The sequence below is a fragment of the Caretta caretta genome, chromosome 10 (assembly GCF_965140235.1).
Source record: "Caretta caretta isolate rCarCar2 chromosome 10, rCarCar1.hap1, whole genome shotgun sequence".
Lineage (NCBI taxonomy): Eukaryota > Metazoa > Chordata > Testudines > Cheloniidae > Caretta > Caretta caretta.
In genome coordinates, this window is record NC_134215.1 from 71,206,352 (window position 1) to 71,225,409 (window position 19,058).

General features: G+C 47.2%; 1 protein-coding gene across 6 annotated transcripts in view; it reads left to right on the forward strand.

The window, feature by feature from the left end:
* NTRK3 (neurotrophic receptor tyrosine kinase 3) overlaps nucleotides 1-18,181 on the forward strand; it is a 333,051-nt gene extending 314,870 nt beyond the window's left edge. For all 6 annotated transcript variants that reach the window (XM_075133170.1, XM_048865819.2, XM_048865820.2 and 3 more), the window contains one exon: nucleotides 1,917-18,181. In XM_075133170.1, the coding sequence (XP_074989271.1) occupies nucleotides 1,917-2,102 (186 nt within the window). In that variant the 3' untranslated portion in view covers nucleotides 2,103-18,181. The remainder of the gene's footprint in view (nucleotides 1-1,916) is intronic.
* Nucleotides 18,182-19,058: the final 877 nt, after the last annotated feature.

Consider the following 19,058-nt stretch of genomic DNA (forward strand, 5'->3'; position numbering starts at 1 on the left):
TGAGTGTACATACATCCCACATGGATGAGCTGTCATGCTGGAACCCAGACCGCACAAATGTCTCTGCACCTGTCTCAGTTTTCCCATCTGTGAAATGGGGATAATCAAACTAACCCATCTACTAACCTTAAACAGCGCTTTGAACATATAAAGCTGGTACTGTTGGGCTAGGAATAGTACTGCCACATCCAGACAGGGTGACTTTTAACCATAGTCACCTCCATCTTTACCTGACCCTGTCTTTCCTCTGTCCCTTTCCCTTTTCTCCTCAAAGGAGAGAATTCATAGGCAACCTGTGCAAGACATTGCACATTAAATCTTCCCAAATGTTAGGGATGTGTTTGCTGTTGGCCTGCTGGTTAGAAGCAAGCTGTGGAGACTCATGCAGAGTCCAGGGGCCTCTGGAGAACTGACTCCACCAGATCTTAGATTCACTTTTAATGAGGATGAACAGGTCTGGGACACACCTTCTCCACTCCGGGACATCTACAGGGGACACAAGTCTAGATTTTATCTGTCTGTTGGCTGGTTAAAGTTAAAATGAGCATTTTTAGACGTTCTGCTAAACACTAGATGAGACCCTCGCTGAGGGGAAGATGGAATAGGGCACATGGCTAGTGAAAGACCACCTGAAGACCCAAAGCTAGCCCTACTGGCTAAATCTAAACCTTGCTTCCTCTCTAAAGATAGGGGCTCACCATGGGTCTTTCAAATATAGGAAGCTTTTTAGTGGTCCTAGTTCATGTCTCTCTGCCTGCTCCACCAAGGCTCAGAAAGTTGTCTCTGCCATCAGCTGTACAGTGATGGAGCCTTGTCTGCAGCACTGCATTTCCATCGCCCTCCCATCCACAGCTCCTCCTAATCGCTTTCTCTTCTCGCTATGTCTATGCAAATATCAGAGTGATAACTGTCTGTTTGGATGCGTGCCGGGCCCCATTACTAGTCACAAATGATAAACTTCAGGCCCCCCTCGCTGGTCTACTTGCCTCGCAAGTAGCACTGTTTGGGATCTGTGTTTATCTGCAGTGTGTGTTAGGTCAATCAGCTACGGCAGTGCCGGGTGACTCATCACTTCCCAGACAGGGGACTAGTCAGTAATAACAGCTCTCTGACAAGTCACTTTTTCCTCCCTTTACAGCCTTTTCCCTGGCGAGCAGGATTCAAAAAGCAGGTGCTTGGGGAATTGTTTTCCCCTGGAGTCACTCTAAAGATGCCATTTCATGCTGCACGAGCCGCTCGCATTTTTCTCATTAGCGGCAACAACCTGACCTAGAGTGAGGTGTGAACATCTGCAAGATTTTCTTCCATCATGAATTTGATCCAAGATGAAACAGTGTTTTTTTTTTTTTTTCCTGCTTACAAACATCAAAAATTAGACAAATTTGCCCTGGGAGAGGCAGGTGGGAGATGTTGCTCTGAAATCCCCCTAGTAGAATTTTCCTGAGTTTCACCATGGAAAAGGCTTTTATTTTCAGCAGGGGGAAAGACTGATGATATAAAAAAAATTAACTTTTTCTTAGACCACCAGGAAAACCTGACATGTCAGGTTCAGCCTCTCCTCTATATAAATTACCATTGGACTCCTTCTTTGACGAAGCCTTCTGGTCCATAGGTACAGTCAGGTAATTAGGTGTCAAACTGGGAGGAGTTGTGCCTGGAGTTAATAGTGGTTGCAAAATCAAAAGTATGTTTCACTGAGATTGCAAAACTGCAGCTGCAAAGCAGGAGGCAGGTGCTGAGAATCTGTTGCTGCATATCACCTGCTGGGAGCCTGCACACCTCAAATCAGAGGGATCTGCTGGCTCCTTAGTGCTCTGATGAAATGTTGGTTACCATCCAGGGCTAAGCAGATTCGGCAAAGGGACATTCGCAGCGCTTCGCTGTGTGAGACTCACCCTCTCTGTTCTGCGTTTCAGGTCATCGAGTGCATCACCCAAGGCCGAGTCTTGGAGAGGCCTCGAGTTTGTCCCAAGGAGGTTTATGACATCATGTTGGGCTGCTGGCAGAGGGAACCTCAGCAGCGGCTCAACATCAAGGAAATCTACAAGATCCTTCATGCTCTTGGCAAGGCCACACCAATCTACCTGGACATCCTTGGCTAGCAGTGGCCACTTGTCAAAAGTTCCTGCTCCTTCCTTCCTCCACCCATCCTACCTCCTCTGCTCCCCACCCCTTTCAGCCCCCAAGCAAACATCTTCATATAAACTCAAGTGCCTGCTACACATACAACACTGAAAAACAAAACAAAACAACCTGTAAGGCAGTTTGGCTTATATATATTTATAGATATATAGATATAGATATATATACCTTCCACACCAATACAGAAAGAAGCTGCTGTTACAGAAACTATAAGACTTTAAAAAATAAAACAAAAAAGAAGAGAAGAAACTTAAAGTACTTAAAAAAAAAAAAGGAGGAATCTTTTCCCCCAAGCTGTGGAGAAGTGAAACATGACCTTGCTGTGCTTTGTCCGCTCGGGCTGAGCTCAAGACTCTTGCTAGCGCAGAGACTCAGTCCCAGGGAAAAGCTCTGGGAGGAGGCCCTGCCCCGTTTGTAAGATATGCACTGAATGTGTGACTCAGTCCCTGCCTGGACATTTGGGCTCTGAGCCAGGGCAGTGCCCCTGGAGGAACTTGCAATTCCACCCGCCCACCTTCCCACCCTTTTCCTCCTTTTGACATTGCAGGACAATTTTTCTAATTTGCCAATTCTTAAATGTATAGACTCAAGGCTTTCGGAACATACAGTAAAGGATCGCGGCACCTACGGGTAAACCACACACGAGAAACAGCCACCCTCCCACAGAACACAGACAAGAGGAACTGAACCTTTCTATTGCCCAGCGCCAATCCTTTGTCAGACTCTGGGGATCAGTGCCGGGGACCAGAGCAGCTGCCTGGGAGAGCCATACAGAGAGCAGAGTTGGGGAGGGGTCTGTGCCATTGTAAGGATGCTTTGACCTCACTTTGGCATGCGGGACAGGCACCCAGCCCATGCGTCGCCCCCAAATAGGGGGTGTTTTTGAAAGCAAAACCATCCACCCTGCTTATTTTGCCAGGAGACATGGTAGAGATGTGAGGAGAGCCCCCGCCATACAGATGGGCCAAATTCATCCCTGGCGCAACAGCGCTGAAATCAGGGCTTTCCCCCCCCAGCGTGTGTTCAAAGGCTGTAGTTTGTCATCTGGCTGGGGACTGGCTTGCACGGCTTCAGGGGTGCTCTTCAGGGTTAGTACGCCATGCTGCCCCTCCTTCCTTTCCCCCACCTCCACCATCCACCCCCCTCTCCCTTGGTCCAATACCTAGTATATCTGCCAAAGGGATGGGGGTGGTGCAGGGGAAACGAAGGGGTCTGGGAGATGGCTGGGAACCTATCAGCACCTGCCCAGGCCCTGTTGACATTCCCCTCACGTCTCCAGGCCCTGAAAGGATTGATGCATCTGCCTTTGAGCTGCTGTGAAAATGCAGAGGCTGAAGAATAGCTCCACTGGTAACCCGGGGAGCTGGGGGGAGGGGAAGGCGGTGCTTTCCCGAGTAGACGGCTCAGCAAATGGCCACTGCGGCCAGCCTTGCATGTCAATGAGGACAAAGGCCTGGCCAAGGGGACTGGGACAGCCAAGGGAGGGGCAGAGAAGCAGTCCCTATCCCACGCCCCCATCAATAAAAGGAATCAACTTCCTGGCAAAAGGCTTCCTCAGAGGTGGGCTCCTGCTCGAAGCAGGCCTGGGAAACAAAACATTTCTGGTTCGTTTCTCCTCTGGCTAATGGAGGATGAGGGGACAACATGCCGCTTGGCAGCTCTAGCCAGGAGGAGGGTGCTGTCAAGGCAGAGTTTGAAAGGTGACAGCTGTAGACCCAGAAATAGCTTGTTGGGATGTGGCCCTTGTCATGGAAGGAGTGGGGGGATCTTCTCTCCTCCCCCCATCCAACACCCCCCTCCCAGAGCAATCGACAGGGCAGGCTGCATTCGAGAAAGGATGCTTCTGTCCAGGTGGTGACATAGTTGTGGCTCGCTGCACAGAGGAAACCCCCTTCTCCGCCCCATACAATCACCCCATTTATCTGAAGCTGTCTTGCTGCTGGCTTAAATCAGAGGAGGGGGCCCTGGCACAGGGAGGGGAAGAAAGCAGATCCAGGGGAAGGCCCCTCTGGTGCTAGTGGAGTAGAGTCTGCAGGGGCTGAGGCTGCTGGAGAGGGGTGGGTGCAGTGGCTTATTTGGTCCAGGTGGTGCTTGCTGTAATAAAGACATTGGGGAGGGGAGGGGAGACAAAATGTGACTCCTTGGCCCGCCTTACAAAAACCAGGATCTGTCAGTGCTTGGCGGTAAGGGGCGAGGCCAGTGCAGCAGACTCTGGAGTCAGGGCAGTGTGCTGGGTTGTTTCGTTACAATGCTGAATGATTGTGTACGGGTCACTTTGAATAACAGAACTGAGCTGTTGGCAGGAGGACAGGCAGGGAAGGGGTGTTAATGGCCCCAGAGATCATAGAGAAACCACAATCTAGTGCCCCACTCCCCCCATGCTCTGCATGGCTTTGTTCTCCTGGGGCACCTGGACAATGGGAGCTGGCTTTGGTGAGGGGGACACCCCGTCTTTTCCCTTCCTCCCCGCCATTTAACTAACCCTTCAAACCCCTTTCCCCAGTCATAGCACTCATAGACCCTACAATTCCATGTTAAATTCAGGAGCACCCCACCTTCCAGCTCTGCTGCAAACCAGGGATCCCTCCCAACCACCCCATCCCATCGGTGGTGGGTTCCCCAAGCCAGCTCTGTGTGTGGGCATCTGAGCAAGGTCAGGGCAGGAGCAAGGAAAGACATCAGGCCTGAATGCAGCATGGTTTTTAATAACTGGTCTAATGAAAAGAAGAAAGATGTCCCCTGAAAGATGTTAAGCTCTCGACACCGAGATTCAGGCTGTCAGACTGCCCCATTCTTAGCCCCACCAAATGCAATTATGGCATTGGGGAAAGGTTCTCTTGTCAAAGCTTGTTTTGAGCAGCTGCTCAGCAAAAAAGCAAGGCAGGGTTGATACCGTGGCATGGAGTCTTGATTCCCCTGCTGCTGTTGCTTTGGGCCTGTGCGTGTCAGGTTTTGCTTCTGTTAGTTTAGTTTCTGTACGGGTGAGAGGAAATAGTTGCAGACGTGCTGTGGGAGTTGGGAAGGACACTGGGCCGAGTTATAGGGGAAAATACCCAGGAGTCTCCTGTTTGCTGGAATTAATACAGAGCCCCTTTAGTCTGCGTGGGTGGCTCTTTCACCCACCACAGGACCAGAAGTTCCTGATGGCTGTGGAGCCTTTGTGGTCCCACTGTGTCAGAGATAGCTCAGGGTTTGGGGAAACCCATACAGTGTGCCCCAAAGCAAAGATCTACTCTAGAATGTGGGTGCCTTTGTGGGCCAGGGAGGCACAAGTGACTCCAACATTGTGCAGATCATCCATTTGCTCCCCCCATGAAGAGGGTTAGCTATTGCTCTGCTGCCAGGAACACCAGAGCTCTCCCCCAGCCTGGCTACTCATGCCATGCCCAAGGACCGCAGTTGACTCTGGCTTAGGCTTATTTCAGTTCCCCTCCCCACATCCCCACACCAGGGCATTCCCATTACTCGACTCCTTTAACTGAGCTGGTCCCCAAATGCCTTTTGAAAGGGGAAGTGGGCCAGACCTGAGGGCGGTCCTGGACCTTAGCTGAGAACAGGACTGTTGCCCTTCCTGGCACTGGCAGTGGGGCACTTTTACTTAGGGAAAAGATTAACCCAGGCAAATCCCTTCGAGGGTTTCACCTAGATGGACACCTGCTGGGCAAGAGGGCGCTGTGCTGTGGTTGGCCCTGGGTTGTGGTCTCAGTGACCTCATGTTTTGTTTTTTTCACGTCTGTGATTTCCCATTTCTAACATTTAGGTGAAGCGGATACTTCTTGAGGGTGGGCCATCGAGCACTCAGTGTTTAAATGGGGCTCAACCCCATCTCTTGAATTCAGCCTTCTATTTTGCATGCCTGTATTGTTGCTCACAAAGCTTTCTACACTCCAGTTTTTGCACACACCTCTTAGACTTGGATGGTCATTAGATGCTTTGTTTGTGCAAACCTGATCAGCTGGCACATGCATGTGAATTCAGGGTTTTGAATTTGCATGAACTTGGGTGTGAAAAATGGCATGCAAAAACTTCAGTGTGGGGGAATATATGTGCAAAAGCAAGTGTGAAAATGGGGTTCCATTACAGAGGCTGCTTTTGAAAATGTGATCTTCAAAGCATGTCCGATTGCCTCTCTCCAGTAGTGGGTAGAATAAGCTGTCTCAATTAGACAGCACTTGGAAAAGACCTCGTAAGGAAGGGGACAGTATTACAAGTCCAGCACACTACTTGGGTTAAGTCAGGGATCGGCAACCTTTGGCGCACGGCCTGCCACGGTAAGCCCCCTGGTGGGCCAGGCCTGTTTGTTTACCTGCTATGTCCTCATGTTTGGCCAGTCGCAGCTCCCGATGGCCGTGGTTCGCCACTCTGGGCCAATGGGGGCTGCGGGAAGCAGCGGCCAGCACATCCCTTGGCCGTTAAGTAAACCATAACATCCCTGGGTTAAGTAAACCATAGTTGTATTAGGAAGGGCTAGTGTTCTATTAAATTCCAAGTGGTGCTGATGGTAGAAACTGAAATAAACAAAAAATAAATTGTGTGACTGAGACTACAGGAAAATGAGGCTATAACTCTGGGCAAACACTGGCGAAAAAGCAAAGGTCACCAGCAGGCAGGGGTCTGAACTGTGCTGTGTTGTGAGCTTTTCTCATCTGAAATACAAGCAGAACAAGGCCTGAGCAATATTAAACCTTTCAGGGACAAAGGCAGGGAAATCCAAAGCTAAGGCTGTTGTTTTCTCTTCCGAAGAAAGGCTTTTACTTCTTAGGACCCAAGTGCTTTTGCTGCCTAATGTGCTAGCGATATCAGCAACTGTAACTGCAGAAACAGAGAACCGGGTCTCGGCTGGCAGGTGAAGAAAGACTTGATTTAAGCGCTGTTGTTCGTTGGGTGTATGTATTTGTCATTGGTGAGTCTGCATCTAAAGTGTGTTCTGTTCAGAGCTGGGATCTTTATTACAGTTGCATATTTATTTTTATAATGAGGCATTTCACTTCCTGCACCCAACGCCGAGTCTCATTTTACAGGCTGTGTGTGAAAAATGTTGCATTCAAGGCTGGTAGCCAAATGTACTGAAGGCTACTCCTTGCTCTCTGCAGGTGACTTTTACACCTAAGGGTGGCCCAGTACAGTGCTTCCCCTCCTCTGGGGCAGCTGTACCAGTTTACTAGACCAAAACTGTGGCCCATGCCCTGTGCTTTCCCCTGTACAGTTACTGGGGCTTAGCAGCTGAAGCTCAGTTACACACCACTAAATGGGAAGCTGGCAGTGGTGCCATGCTGAGGCCTGAGCGAGAATGCAAGGGAGAGCCTAGAGTATCTGTCAGATGAGGACGTGCCAGTTTTGGGGCAGGGAAGAACCAACTGTTGAGAAGACAGACACACCAGAAAGGATAGCTTGCCCCCTTGGCTCTCCATTCACTGGGACTTGGTTTAAGCCTCTAGTATTTTTTGTACAAAGAGGGGGATCTGGGAGGATTTAATCTCTGATGGGATATTTAGCACTTGGGTCGTTCTTGGGTCGTTCCCTTTGCATGGGCCAGGTCTTGGCTGTGAAGCAGTCCCTCCTGTTTACCAGGAAGAGCCTGGGTTGTGTTCTGTGCTGGATAGTTACGCCTCTGCAATGGCTCCTCTCTGCTTTTGAGACGCCTACTCGCTTTCTCTAAATGTGGATTTTCACATGCAGGGGGAGCTGACGGGGCGGGGCGGGGGGTTGGCTGGTGATCAGGTCTGATGGCTCCATACAGTTTTGCCCTGCTCATGGTGGGAAGACAGGACGCCCATGCCAAGAAAAGCACTCAGCAGGTCCATGCTTTGGTTCGGTGCAAAGGCACATCCCCAAAAGCTCTGCTGTGCTACTGTGTCTTTTTGAAGGAGCAGGATGGGACTGCACCTTTGGGGTGAGTATGCTGTCGGCTTGCAAAGGAGAAGAAGTTGCAGGGGGGAGCGTGCCAATTTGTGTCCCATTAGCACAATGGCTAAGTGGAAAAACTTGCTTAGCTCTTCTCCAGAATCACTGCTAGAAACTGTGCTCCTGGCTGGGACCTTGCAGGTCCTGTGTCTAGCCGAGTGAATGCGTACAAAGACACACACACACCCGAGTGGCCAATGGCACAAGCGTATGTAGTCTCTGCTCCCAGTGGAATACAGAGGTAACGGTGCGCCCTTCAGTCACTTCCGTGCCCCTTGTTCCTTGTCTGCACGACGTTAGGCAGTGGAACAGGTTCCCAACCAAAGTGGAGGAAGTCTCATTGCTTGCAGCTTTTAAAACTATGTTAGACAATTGTGGGGAACGATCTTGCTTAGGGCCCCAGTAGACAGGCTAAGTGATCTAATAGGTCATTTTCATCTCTAGCTTCTGTGGTTTCTCACTGGCCACAATTTCGCAAGGCTTCTTCACAGCCCCTGCTTCTAAAACAACCAGCTCTAACATTCCTCAAAGAAAATGGATGATTATCACATAACTCCCATTGGCACTCAGGGATCCCCTATGGGAACTAATCTCCCAGACTAAAAAAGGGACTGATCCTACAGCCTGAAGCCATAGCCCAGCAGCTGTTCTGAAGAGGTGTTGAGCTGCAGAACTACTGGCTTCTTAAGACAAGGGCCCAGCAGGAGATGACTGAAATGCCTCTGTGAAGGAAATCATAGCATTGGGAGGTCTGAACATTTTTTCTTTTGCGCACACTGGCTCTCTGTTGGTTTCCAGCCTCCCAGATCTTTGCTGCTTGATATTTAGATAAGTGAAGTTGCTGCATTTGCTTCCTTCCGGAAAAATAGGACTGGCACAAGCCCTGTGAGTTTCCTGGTGGAGATGCAATAAGATTCCCTCATACCCCACCCCCCGCCACTCCACCCCCCACACGTTTCCTTTCTGTCCCTGTAGTTCTCCGGGAGTGGCAAACGGACTTTTTAAACTGAGCGAAAGTCTTAATGTGAGGTGAATCTGAAGCCCATAGTTTGGACTTCAAACAGTGAGAAAATTGGCGCTGAATGATTCTGCACACAAAGCAGAAAACTTTCATTTCCTGCAGGCAGGATGGAATTGACTGTTATATTAAGACTTCAGAAGGAGCACTGCCCTGGAGTAATTCCACTGCTGTCAGGCAATGTTGACATCTAGATTAACCTCTGTGCAGTGAATTTTACAGCAAAACTCATTGTGATGCGTGTGGGATATCTCCTGTAAATCCCAGCTGAAACCAAGGGTGTCCCACCCCCCTCTTTGAGAAGAAGGAGAAGAGCCTGGCAAGCGACTGTGTTTCTTTTACCTCAGCAGAACGTGGCTCTGACCTCATCCAGGCCATTCCGGCTGAGACAGGCTTTCTCCTCTGCTAAAGTGACAGGAGTTTTAGCCCATATTTTTTTTAATCCCCCCAAGGTATTTAAATCAAGAGGATGAAAGGCTCTTTGCTATTGACAAACAGGTCCTGCCATGTATCCACAAGCAGACAGTCGTAGTTAAAAGGAACTGGTTAACCAGTGGCTGTTAGCTTCTCTCTCTGATTAACTCCAAACTAGGGCACTGATGAGACCTGATCCGGTGAGCAATGCCACTCACTCTCACAGCTGCTGCCAACAGGCTGCATCTAGTGTTAACCAACCAAACAAGAGGCTAACTATTTAAACTGTGAGCATGACAAAAGATGCATAAATTAAAGGAGTTCACGTAGTTCATTCTGCAGAAGTCAAAGGCCGTTGCAAGAGAAGTCTCCAAACTCCTTATTTCTTTGCTCTGGCTGTTAAATCCAAACTGCAAGGTAGGAGCAAGTACCCTTGGTATTTTCTTTAAGAGTAGCTTCAGCAGCAAAAGTTTCAAGGTACAGAAGCGGAACTGCCTTCTCCTCCCTTGTGTGCTAGAGACAATGCTCTCAACAGGCATTAGTAAGTACCAGTGATGTCACCTAGTCCTTTTGATTACCTCTGTGTAGATAAGTACTGTCAGCTAGACAATGTCGGGACTTGAGGGTGTATCCTTCATTCTAGCTATTCTTTATGCCTTGCTCTTCTTGTTCATCTCTGAACTCATATATGTCTATAATCAATGGCAAAAATTCTAGGCACATCTTGAATACTGTGTGAAGATGTGGTCGCCCCATCTCAAAAAAATATATATGGGAATTGGAAAAGGTTCAGAAAAGGACAACAAAAATGATTAGGGGTATGGAACAGCTTCCATATGAGGAGAGATTAGTAAGCCTGGGACTTTTCATCTTGGAAAATTGATGACGAAGGTGGGATATGATACAAGTCTATAAAATCATGATGGCTGTGGAGAAAGTAAATAAAGAAGTGTTATTTAGTCCTTCTCATAACACAAGAACTAGATGAATGAAATTAATAGGCAGCAGGTTTAAAACAAACAAAAGGAAGTATTTTTTCACACAACACAGTCAACCTGCGGAACTCCTTGCCAGAGGACGTTGTGAAGGTCAGGACTATAACAGGGTTCAAAAAAAGAATTAGATAAGTTCATGGAGAATGGGTCCATCAATGGCTATTAGCCAGGATGGGCAGGGATAGTGTCCCTTGCTTCTGTTTGCCAGAAGCTGGGAGTGAGTGACGGGATGGATCACTTGATGATTACTTGTTTTGTTCATTCCCTCTGGGGCACCTGGCATTGGCCACTGTCAGAGGACAGGATATTGGGCTAGATGGACCTTTGGTCTGACCCAATATGACCATTCTTATGTTCTTATAAAGCTCTCATTGACTCAGCTGGAGTTGTGTGTCCTCTGCATCTCTGAAATCAGGCCTATAAACTCTTTTTTGAACCTGTATTTGCTATCCCCAATTAGAATACAGCTGGAAGGGTTGCCTCCAAGGTTACAGAGAACGTCATGGTGTCATTTTTGACTATGGAAAGAATATGGTCAACCAATTTAACCAACAAAGAAAATCAAACTTGGTGGCCTAATGTAAAAAGTAATCGGTATTGTATTTTGCTTTGGACATCCATGCATTAATATTCTGCAAATATGATTTCCCCTTTGTTTGTATTATTGATGCTATAAAATGTCAGACACACTAAAAAACAAACTAAAAAATCCTTTAGCAACCCAGCCTTTGGGGTTTGGAGTAATTTTGGCTGAGTCACAAATAAGGTTGCTGTCCCTTTTGCTTCTCATGGATATTAATGCACTGGTCACTCAATCTACTGCTGACTTTAAAAACATTCACTTTGCTAGCTGTATTTTAAAGAATACAAAACCCTGAAATTCTTTGTGCCCCATACGGGAAGCCAAAAGTGCCCAGGGTGAAGTACCACTTTGCTATGGTTGGGTTTGTGACTCTCATAGGGTCTGCTATATCTCTGTGTTCCCAGCAAAGCACCACTTCACAACCATCTTAGTTCCAGCCAAGAAGAACTAGGTCTGTGTACCCTTTCGTCAGAGCTGTTTTATCACTTGGGTTTGCTCTTGAGCAGTACTGGGCTTCTGCCTCTTGCAGTGACAGGTGGATGTTATAACTCCACAGCACACCAGCCCTTAGTTGCCCAAGAATTGAGATGTAATCAGGAAGGGGAGACCTGTATTCTTGTCAAACCCCATCTAACTACATCCCAGAATCTTAGGCACTTGTTTTCATGAGCACTGAGCGGACATCTTTACTGTGCTGTCCACAGTGAACCCTAGATTTTTGTGCCAGAGAGGATACAGGGAACTCAGAACCCATCCCTGTGTTGGAGGAATTTAAATTGTTCCTTCCAATGTGTGTCTTCTTGAACTGGCTGAAGATGAGTTTCACTTGCCCAACAACTGATTTACTTTCGTCCCTCCCACTCCTCTCTGCCCCGACTCACTAAATACTTTTGTGCCATTGGCAAATGTCACGTCATTATCCGCCCTCCGTCCCAAGTCATTAATAACTAAATTGACCAGCACCAGCTCTGGCATTGATGTCTGGGGTCACCCCACTATTAACATCTTCCCATTTGCTCCCTGTTTCTCCTTGTTAGTGTCTGATCCGTGGTAGGATGTTACCCCTTGCTCTGGCTATCCAGTTTCCTTATTAGCCGCTTATGAGGGCATTTATCATAGTCTTTTTGAAAGTCTAATAAAATGATACAAAGGTCTACTTTATCTATTATTTCCTTCCCTCTTCCAAAGCATTCTCAAAGGCTAGAGAGAAAATTGACTCTTACGTAGGCTATGTCAAAGTGTCCCTGCCTTGTTGCTTTCATCTGGGAGTTTCCCAACTATTTTGTAGTTGACTTCCAAACCCTTTTTCTGAGTCCTGCAATTAGAGCTCCCCATCTCTCAGGCCTGAGTAAAAATGGAGGTCAAATCATACTCTGCTGGAGGGATCTTCTTTACGATGTTGTGGGGAGGAAATCTCAGCAAGTTTCTCCTTGGATTTTCCCTCCAGTGATAGCAGGAGCAGGGGATTTGGGGAATCCAGAGGGAGGTAAAAGAGCTCCCAGTTCTGTAACCTCCTGCTGAGATTTCCACATGGAAATCTGGGAGCAGGGCAGGGGACATTGCCATGGGGATCAACATTTCTCTTGTTCAATCCTCCTCCCAGCCCAGCCCTCTGAAGTCCACAGAATGCCATCGGAACAGAGGTACAGCTCAGGTGCATGCCCACAGCACAAGGATAGGGAATTTCCAATTGTGCCCTGCCACCCCCAATGAGATAGGAACAAAGTTAGCAAAAGTCCCAGAGTAGAAAGAGTTCTGGGTTATGATGTTTTCCCTACAGGGATTATTTAGTTTCCTTTTCTAACTCCGTTATTTAAGACACAATCCCACAGTAACTATAAACATGCTCTGAAATACGGAATGAACACGAGGAATCTGTTTGTTTTAGATTTTATGCCCATAATTTCTCTCACTGAGAATTCGGCTGTTACTTAGCCCCCAGCTGATTGTTCTGATTGGAAAGTCAGTCAGGACTGATTCCTGATGGGATCTGCTCTAGTCCATCCTAGTTCTTACACACTTGGGCTGCGGCAATGGAAATAATCAGCAAAAAGGACTGAGTTATTGTTACTGCGTATAGACCTGAACCCTCCACTTGATGCTGGGCTAAAGCCTGATAGGTGTTGAGCACCACAAGTGTACATTAGAGTTGGAAAAGGTTGTGGGTTCTGGATGCCTCTTGAGATCGTTCATTGTGATGTTAAGAGTAGTGTTGCAGGGAATGAGGGGGGAAATTGTACAAGAAAAAAAATGTGTCAAACAGATTGTTTGGCGTTTAGTGCAAGAAAATCCACAATTGTACATGAGACAAGATTGAACTCATCATATTCTCCCTATCAACAAAGAATATTTGCTACAGAGAGAGGAACGATTCTCTATCCCAATCGCTTTTAATTTTGTTTTTCTTGTTCTTCTGCTAGGGCAGAGCAAACCCTGGCTCACAATGTCTTTGAAAGCTGGAAATTAGGGTGAGAGGTGGGGTTGGGAGCGGATGAGAGCCTGATCTTGTTCAGTGATGTAGATGGGTAACAGCACAGCATCTTCCTGGGGTCAGGTCCTAATAATCTGGGATCAGATCTCCCCCTTCCCTACCCCCCAAAAAATCTATTTTGTGCAAGCATTGTTCACAGTATTGTAAATCAGTTTTATCTCTGAGATTAAGAGACAAAAGCAGCCACTAATCTGGGGATTTTGCTGTATCTTAAACCAGTAGAATCATTTCCCTGCAGATCAAAATGCCTGCCTAAGGTCAAGAAAGGCGCTGATGGAAAACCAAGCAACGAGATTGTTTTGATGACCTGTCTCTACCTAAATTTTTGCAACATGTTAACCACAGCCACCAGGGAATTCAGTGCTGAGGACAGGGACACCTCCGACACCGCAGAGATCAATTTCAGGCTGTTCCACTTAAGAACGGTCAGTGTAATAAACGTTATCGGAGGCAGGCTATCATGCAGTGTCTGCAGCTGATGACTGAGTGTTTAGTCTGTCAGACTTGTTCTGATCTCTGGTTTCAGGGTGGCATGTTCTTGCTGGCATTTAATTTGGGACTGTGTGTTCAGCACCATGGACAACGGTCATCTGCTAGAAGTGAGTGAAATTTACAGGCTCTCGCCTAGCTTCATCTCCCACAGGGCTCTGGCTTTCCCCCCTCATTTCTGAGCCCTGGTGGTTGTTTTTCCTAGTGGCTGCTCTTTTGTGTGTGCTTTGCTTATCCAGCTCAGCGTGTCAAGACTCCCCCCTCCCCCATGCTGCACCCTGAACCTGCTGATGTTGGGCCTGCTCCTAAATCAGTGTGTTCCTCTCTATGCGTCAGGACTACTTGGGTGAGTAAGGGGGGCAGGGCTGGAGCCGTATATCTCCCACTCTGAGAAACAGGCCAGAGAGCTCTGAGGAGAAACAGCTTGAAGATTAATAGGGATCCATGCAGGCCAGTAGTTCTCAATCTGCGGTCCAGTCAGCACACACCTGTGGCTTGTGTGACATCCTCAGAACCATACAGGTAGTATATATATCCTGTGGATGCGGCCCACATCACACAGCGAGCTGCATATGCAGTCCACAGTGGTAAATAGGTTGAGAACCACTGATGTAGCCAATGGGCTGGCTCAGCTACCCTGGAGCTGATCTGGGACTGTTCTGGCACTCATTTAAGCCTAAATGTTCAAGGACCTGGTGTTGTCACTGAGCCAAATCCTTACATCATTCCAAAGTAGAGAGACAAGTCATAGCATGTCTAATGTATGAAAAGGGAACACAATCAGACCATGCAGCTTGGTACCAATTGTGTATGTGGGATTCTTCCCGCCCGCCCCCCCCCCTCACCTTTTCCTGACACCTAAACATTTCAACATTTGCTTTGTGCTAAAAGATTTAACCAAGTAGAGTGGAACTGGAGCTTCAGTGGAGTTACTCCTGATTGTCACCAGCATTTGTGAGATCAGGCTCAGGTCCAGTGACAGTTGAAAAGCACTGGGCCAGCTAGAGGTTTGGAAGCGCAGCCTTTGATCTGCTTTTGTTTATTTTAATATAAAATTGTCCTGTTGCAACAGTGCAAGGAAATGAGTAGCTACCACATATTAGTGAGCATATTTGTTCTCAGACTCAATGAGGTAACAGCATGCAAAATCCCTCTCATTTCAGCTTAGTGTCTCTGTGCTTTTTTTTCCGCTCTAACAGCCCTGCCCCTGCTCTTAGATTACACGAAGCAGGTAAACTCCATCTCAAGTGGCTGATTCTGCAAGCGTCAAGAATAACTTCCTTCTTTTGGGCAGCTTTGGGAGCGATCAGGAATTGTAGGTCCATCCCCAGCTCTTGGGTAGGGATGGGCTACCTGATTCAGGAAACGGAAGATAAGAACCAGCCAGAAACTTAGCTCAGATATGGAACCGAACCTTCAGACTGGTTCCTGGGAGCACCCCTTCCTGTCTTTCTTCCCTGACTCAACAGGCCCACTGTCTTGGCTGAAGAGGGAGCGGGAGTCATAGGGAAGGGGGTATATATTTGGAATTGAAGAATGGGGTGTAAGAGGGAGGCTTTTGGAAATCAGAGGGCTTGCTTTGCAGGAGTGGGGAATCCTGAACAGGGAAGTGTTAAATGTTGGGAGGGAGGAGAGAAACCACAAGTGACTTGTGTCCATTTGAAGCAGCTTTGAGGGCCCATCTGGACTTCCCATCTTGTTGGGCTTCTCCCAGGTCTGATCGTGGGTCCCTCACTCAATACCTTACAAACACCAAAGTCTTATTATTGTATATTCCACTGTCTGATGGTTCTTGCCAAACCACAAGTGGGTTGTTTTGTTTGGGGTTTTTTCCCCCTGTGTGAAAGGGATTTGTTTCTTCAGGAGAAGTGTCCTTTAAAATTCCAGCTAAATCTGGAGGTAATTTCTTGCATGAGCAGCTTTTTATAGATAGGCTTAAAGCAGAACAAAAAAACCTTATGTTAACTAAGTGCTATTTCACATAATGTGTTCCATGAGAAATGAAGGATTTCCTGCCTTGTAAATGATGTACATTGATGTAGTTCATACTGGACACTTGGGTCGGAGGAGTTGTGCAGAAAGGTTTCATTTTCTGAAGGATCAGCTGGCACCTGGGACAGATGTGAGGGGAGAGCAGGATGTATTTGGGAATGGAATTAGGTGCTGTATTCTCCCCCTCCTGAGATACTAAATATGTGATGCAGTGACGACGGCTGTAAGTGGCATGTGTCTGTCCAAATGTCCCATCCCCCCGCAGTTGGGGTGTATAATTCTCAGCATTGGAAAAATGGACCAGCTCTCAAAACAAATCTATTCACCTGCTTCTGTTCTGCAGAGATAGACGAGCCCTTGATTGGGGAAGAACTGCGGTGGCACACACAGGCTGTTGTCATCAGCAGTGACTCTAGCCATGTGGTTCTGCCCCACTTGGAAAAAAAGTGAAAGTAAAATCAGAGTCCAATAAGTTGGCTTTTGTCCCAGCTGCTCTGTACCTCTGTTCACGGCTACTAATGGAACAGAATGGCCTGCGCTGGTGCCCCATACTATACAATTCACATTCCAGTAGGGGCGAGGCAGCAGCTGGATACACCCACCAGCCCAGCAGCTGCCACAGAGCACTGAGGGGTGCTGTAATGCACCCTTAACTCATGAGCACATGTACAGCCCTCCCCCAGAAGAATTTTGCCCTACGCAGCCTCTGGTTGGAACTTGGCCTCGTCTTGGCAGACATGTTAGGGGGAACATGGCTAGCATCCCAAAATGGGGACTTTTACCAGGCTAATGTGAATATCAGTTAACGTTATTGAAACTCTGTATGAACAGAAAACAAAAATCTCAGTGACATTTGCTGGATTGAGTTGTTTGTTTTTACCCATTATACCAATAAGCTACAATCATGGCCTCTTTGGATCCTGTTTTAAATTCTGCATCTGTGTCTACACTGGAGGCCATCACCTCCTGATACTTAGCCACTATGGGGGCCATCAATGGTGTCTCCCAATTAAGGGGTCAAAAATGAACTACCAGCCTTCAGGTCTTGCTGTGGTTCTCAACCCCTTCCATTTCACAACACCCTTTGCCATACCAGGACCCATCCAGAACTGCCCCTTCTGTCAAACTAGGATCCTCTCCCATGGGACAATATGGGAAAGGCAGGGTGGTGGCACCTCCTAGAACCTGTCTGCAACACCCTTCTTCCCCAGGGGCTCCAACTGCTAGGGGGAGGAACTCTGCTCTGGGTATTAGCCAAAGTGGGTTCCCCTGTATGCTCCCCATTGTAATTTGGATTGAGCTCTTTGCTACACTGGGGTGGGGGGCATGATTCCATTATAGTTTTAAACCCATAGAAGCCTTTTACAAATTTTTAAAAAGTGTTTGAAATTGAGGTTAAGGGACATCTGAAATGCTAAGGTATTTGCCCTTTCCCCGGACTCTCTCCCCACCCTTTGCTTCTTCTTTCCCTTGTCCCCAGCCTCAAAATGAAACAGAAAATTATTTTTTTAAAACTATTGATAATTTATGTTTAGTACAAAGGATGATTTAATGGCATCACCAAAGGTCGTTCATTCCATTTACACATTCCTCCTCCACCCCCAAGCCCATTCTCCCTATTGCAGCCCGTTGCCCCCTGTCATCCACCCCACACACTCCCCACAACTAAAGAAACACAAACACTGGAGACTATTCCGATTTGGTCAACAATCGTTGGAGGACAGAGATTTAAAAAAAAATACCAGCCACCACAAAACGAAACCATGTCCACCTTTCAATCCAATAGTCAACTGCTGCAAATAAAAGACGAACTCATTTCTTGACATTTGTTTAAAAAAAAAAGTCTTTTCTACCTGTTTGTGTGAGCGTGTGTATGTATGTGCATACACCTGTGTTCATACACACATACGCACACATCTCTCTCTCTCTCTCTCTCTCTCTCTCTCTCTCTCTCTCTCTAATATAAATATATTGTACGTTAAAGCTGTAAATATTCCTTGGTCATGTGTCTATGTCTTCTTCATAGTATCATATCCTCAGTGTTATGTTAACAATTCCATTTATTGATTGATGAAACTGTGTGTAGAGCTGTACCCTCCTGACATAGTTTATGTAGATCTCTCTTCTCAAATAAAGTACAAAACAACCATTAACTAGGCTTTTCCCCCCTCCTCTGTCTGCCTGTCATTCAACTTTCTTTTTATAAACATCACCTTTGATCTTTTATGTTCAAGTTTTAATCACAAGCTTGAGGCAGGAATTCTTGGGTGAAGTTCTTTGACCTGGATTTTGCAGGTCAGATTAGAAGATCATAGTAGTTACTCCTGGGTTTAAAATCTATGGGTGAAATCCTGCCCTATTGAAGTCAAAGGGAGTTTTGCCAATGAGGTCCATCGGACCAAGATTTCACACTAGGATTCTAAAGAAAGGCAGAGTATTTTTTGTTTAGTGGAAGCTCTGATTCGGGAGCATGAGATAGCAGCTTCCAGAGAAAAGTACCAGTTTGCTGAACTACTAAACCCAGCCTGATTCACCTGATGGGAAGGGTGTGAACCACCATCAAAGTCAGTGTTCCTTCTCACCTGGGTTTCTAGCTCATGAACTAGTTAAACACAGACAAAGTCTTTGTTACGGAAATTCCATCGCTCACATGTCCCTTGACAAATTGCTTCCTTCTCCAGGCAGGGCCAGGGGGACACATCTCTGACAGGTTTCAGAGTAGCAGCCGTATTAGTCTGTATTCGCAAAAAGAAAAGGAGGACTTGTGGCACCTTAGAGACTAACAAATTTATTTGAGCGTAAGCTTTTGTGAGCTACAGCTCACTTCACGAAAGCTTGTGCTCAAATAAATGTGTTAGTCTCTAAGGTGCCACAAGTCCTCCTTTTCTTTTTACATCTCTGACACTTTCTTGGGGGCACTTAGGACTCTGCATCACTGTGTAACTGCCCCTCCCCCCCGCCCTGCCACAGCGCGAGAGGGACTTGGTGGGGCTAAACTGGGTGTCACCTACCTGTCTCCCCAGTCTGTTA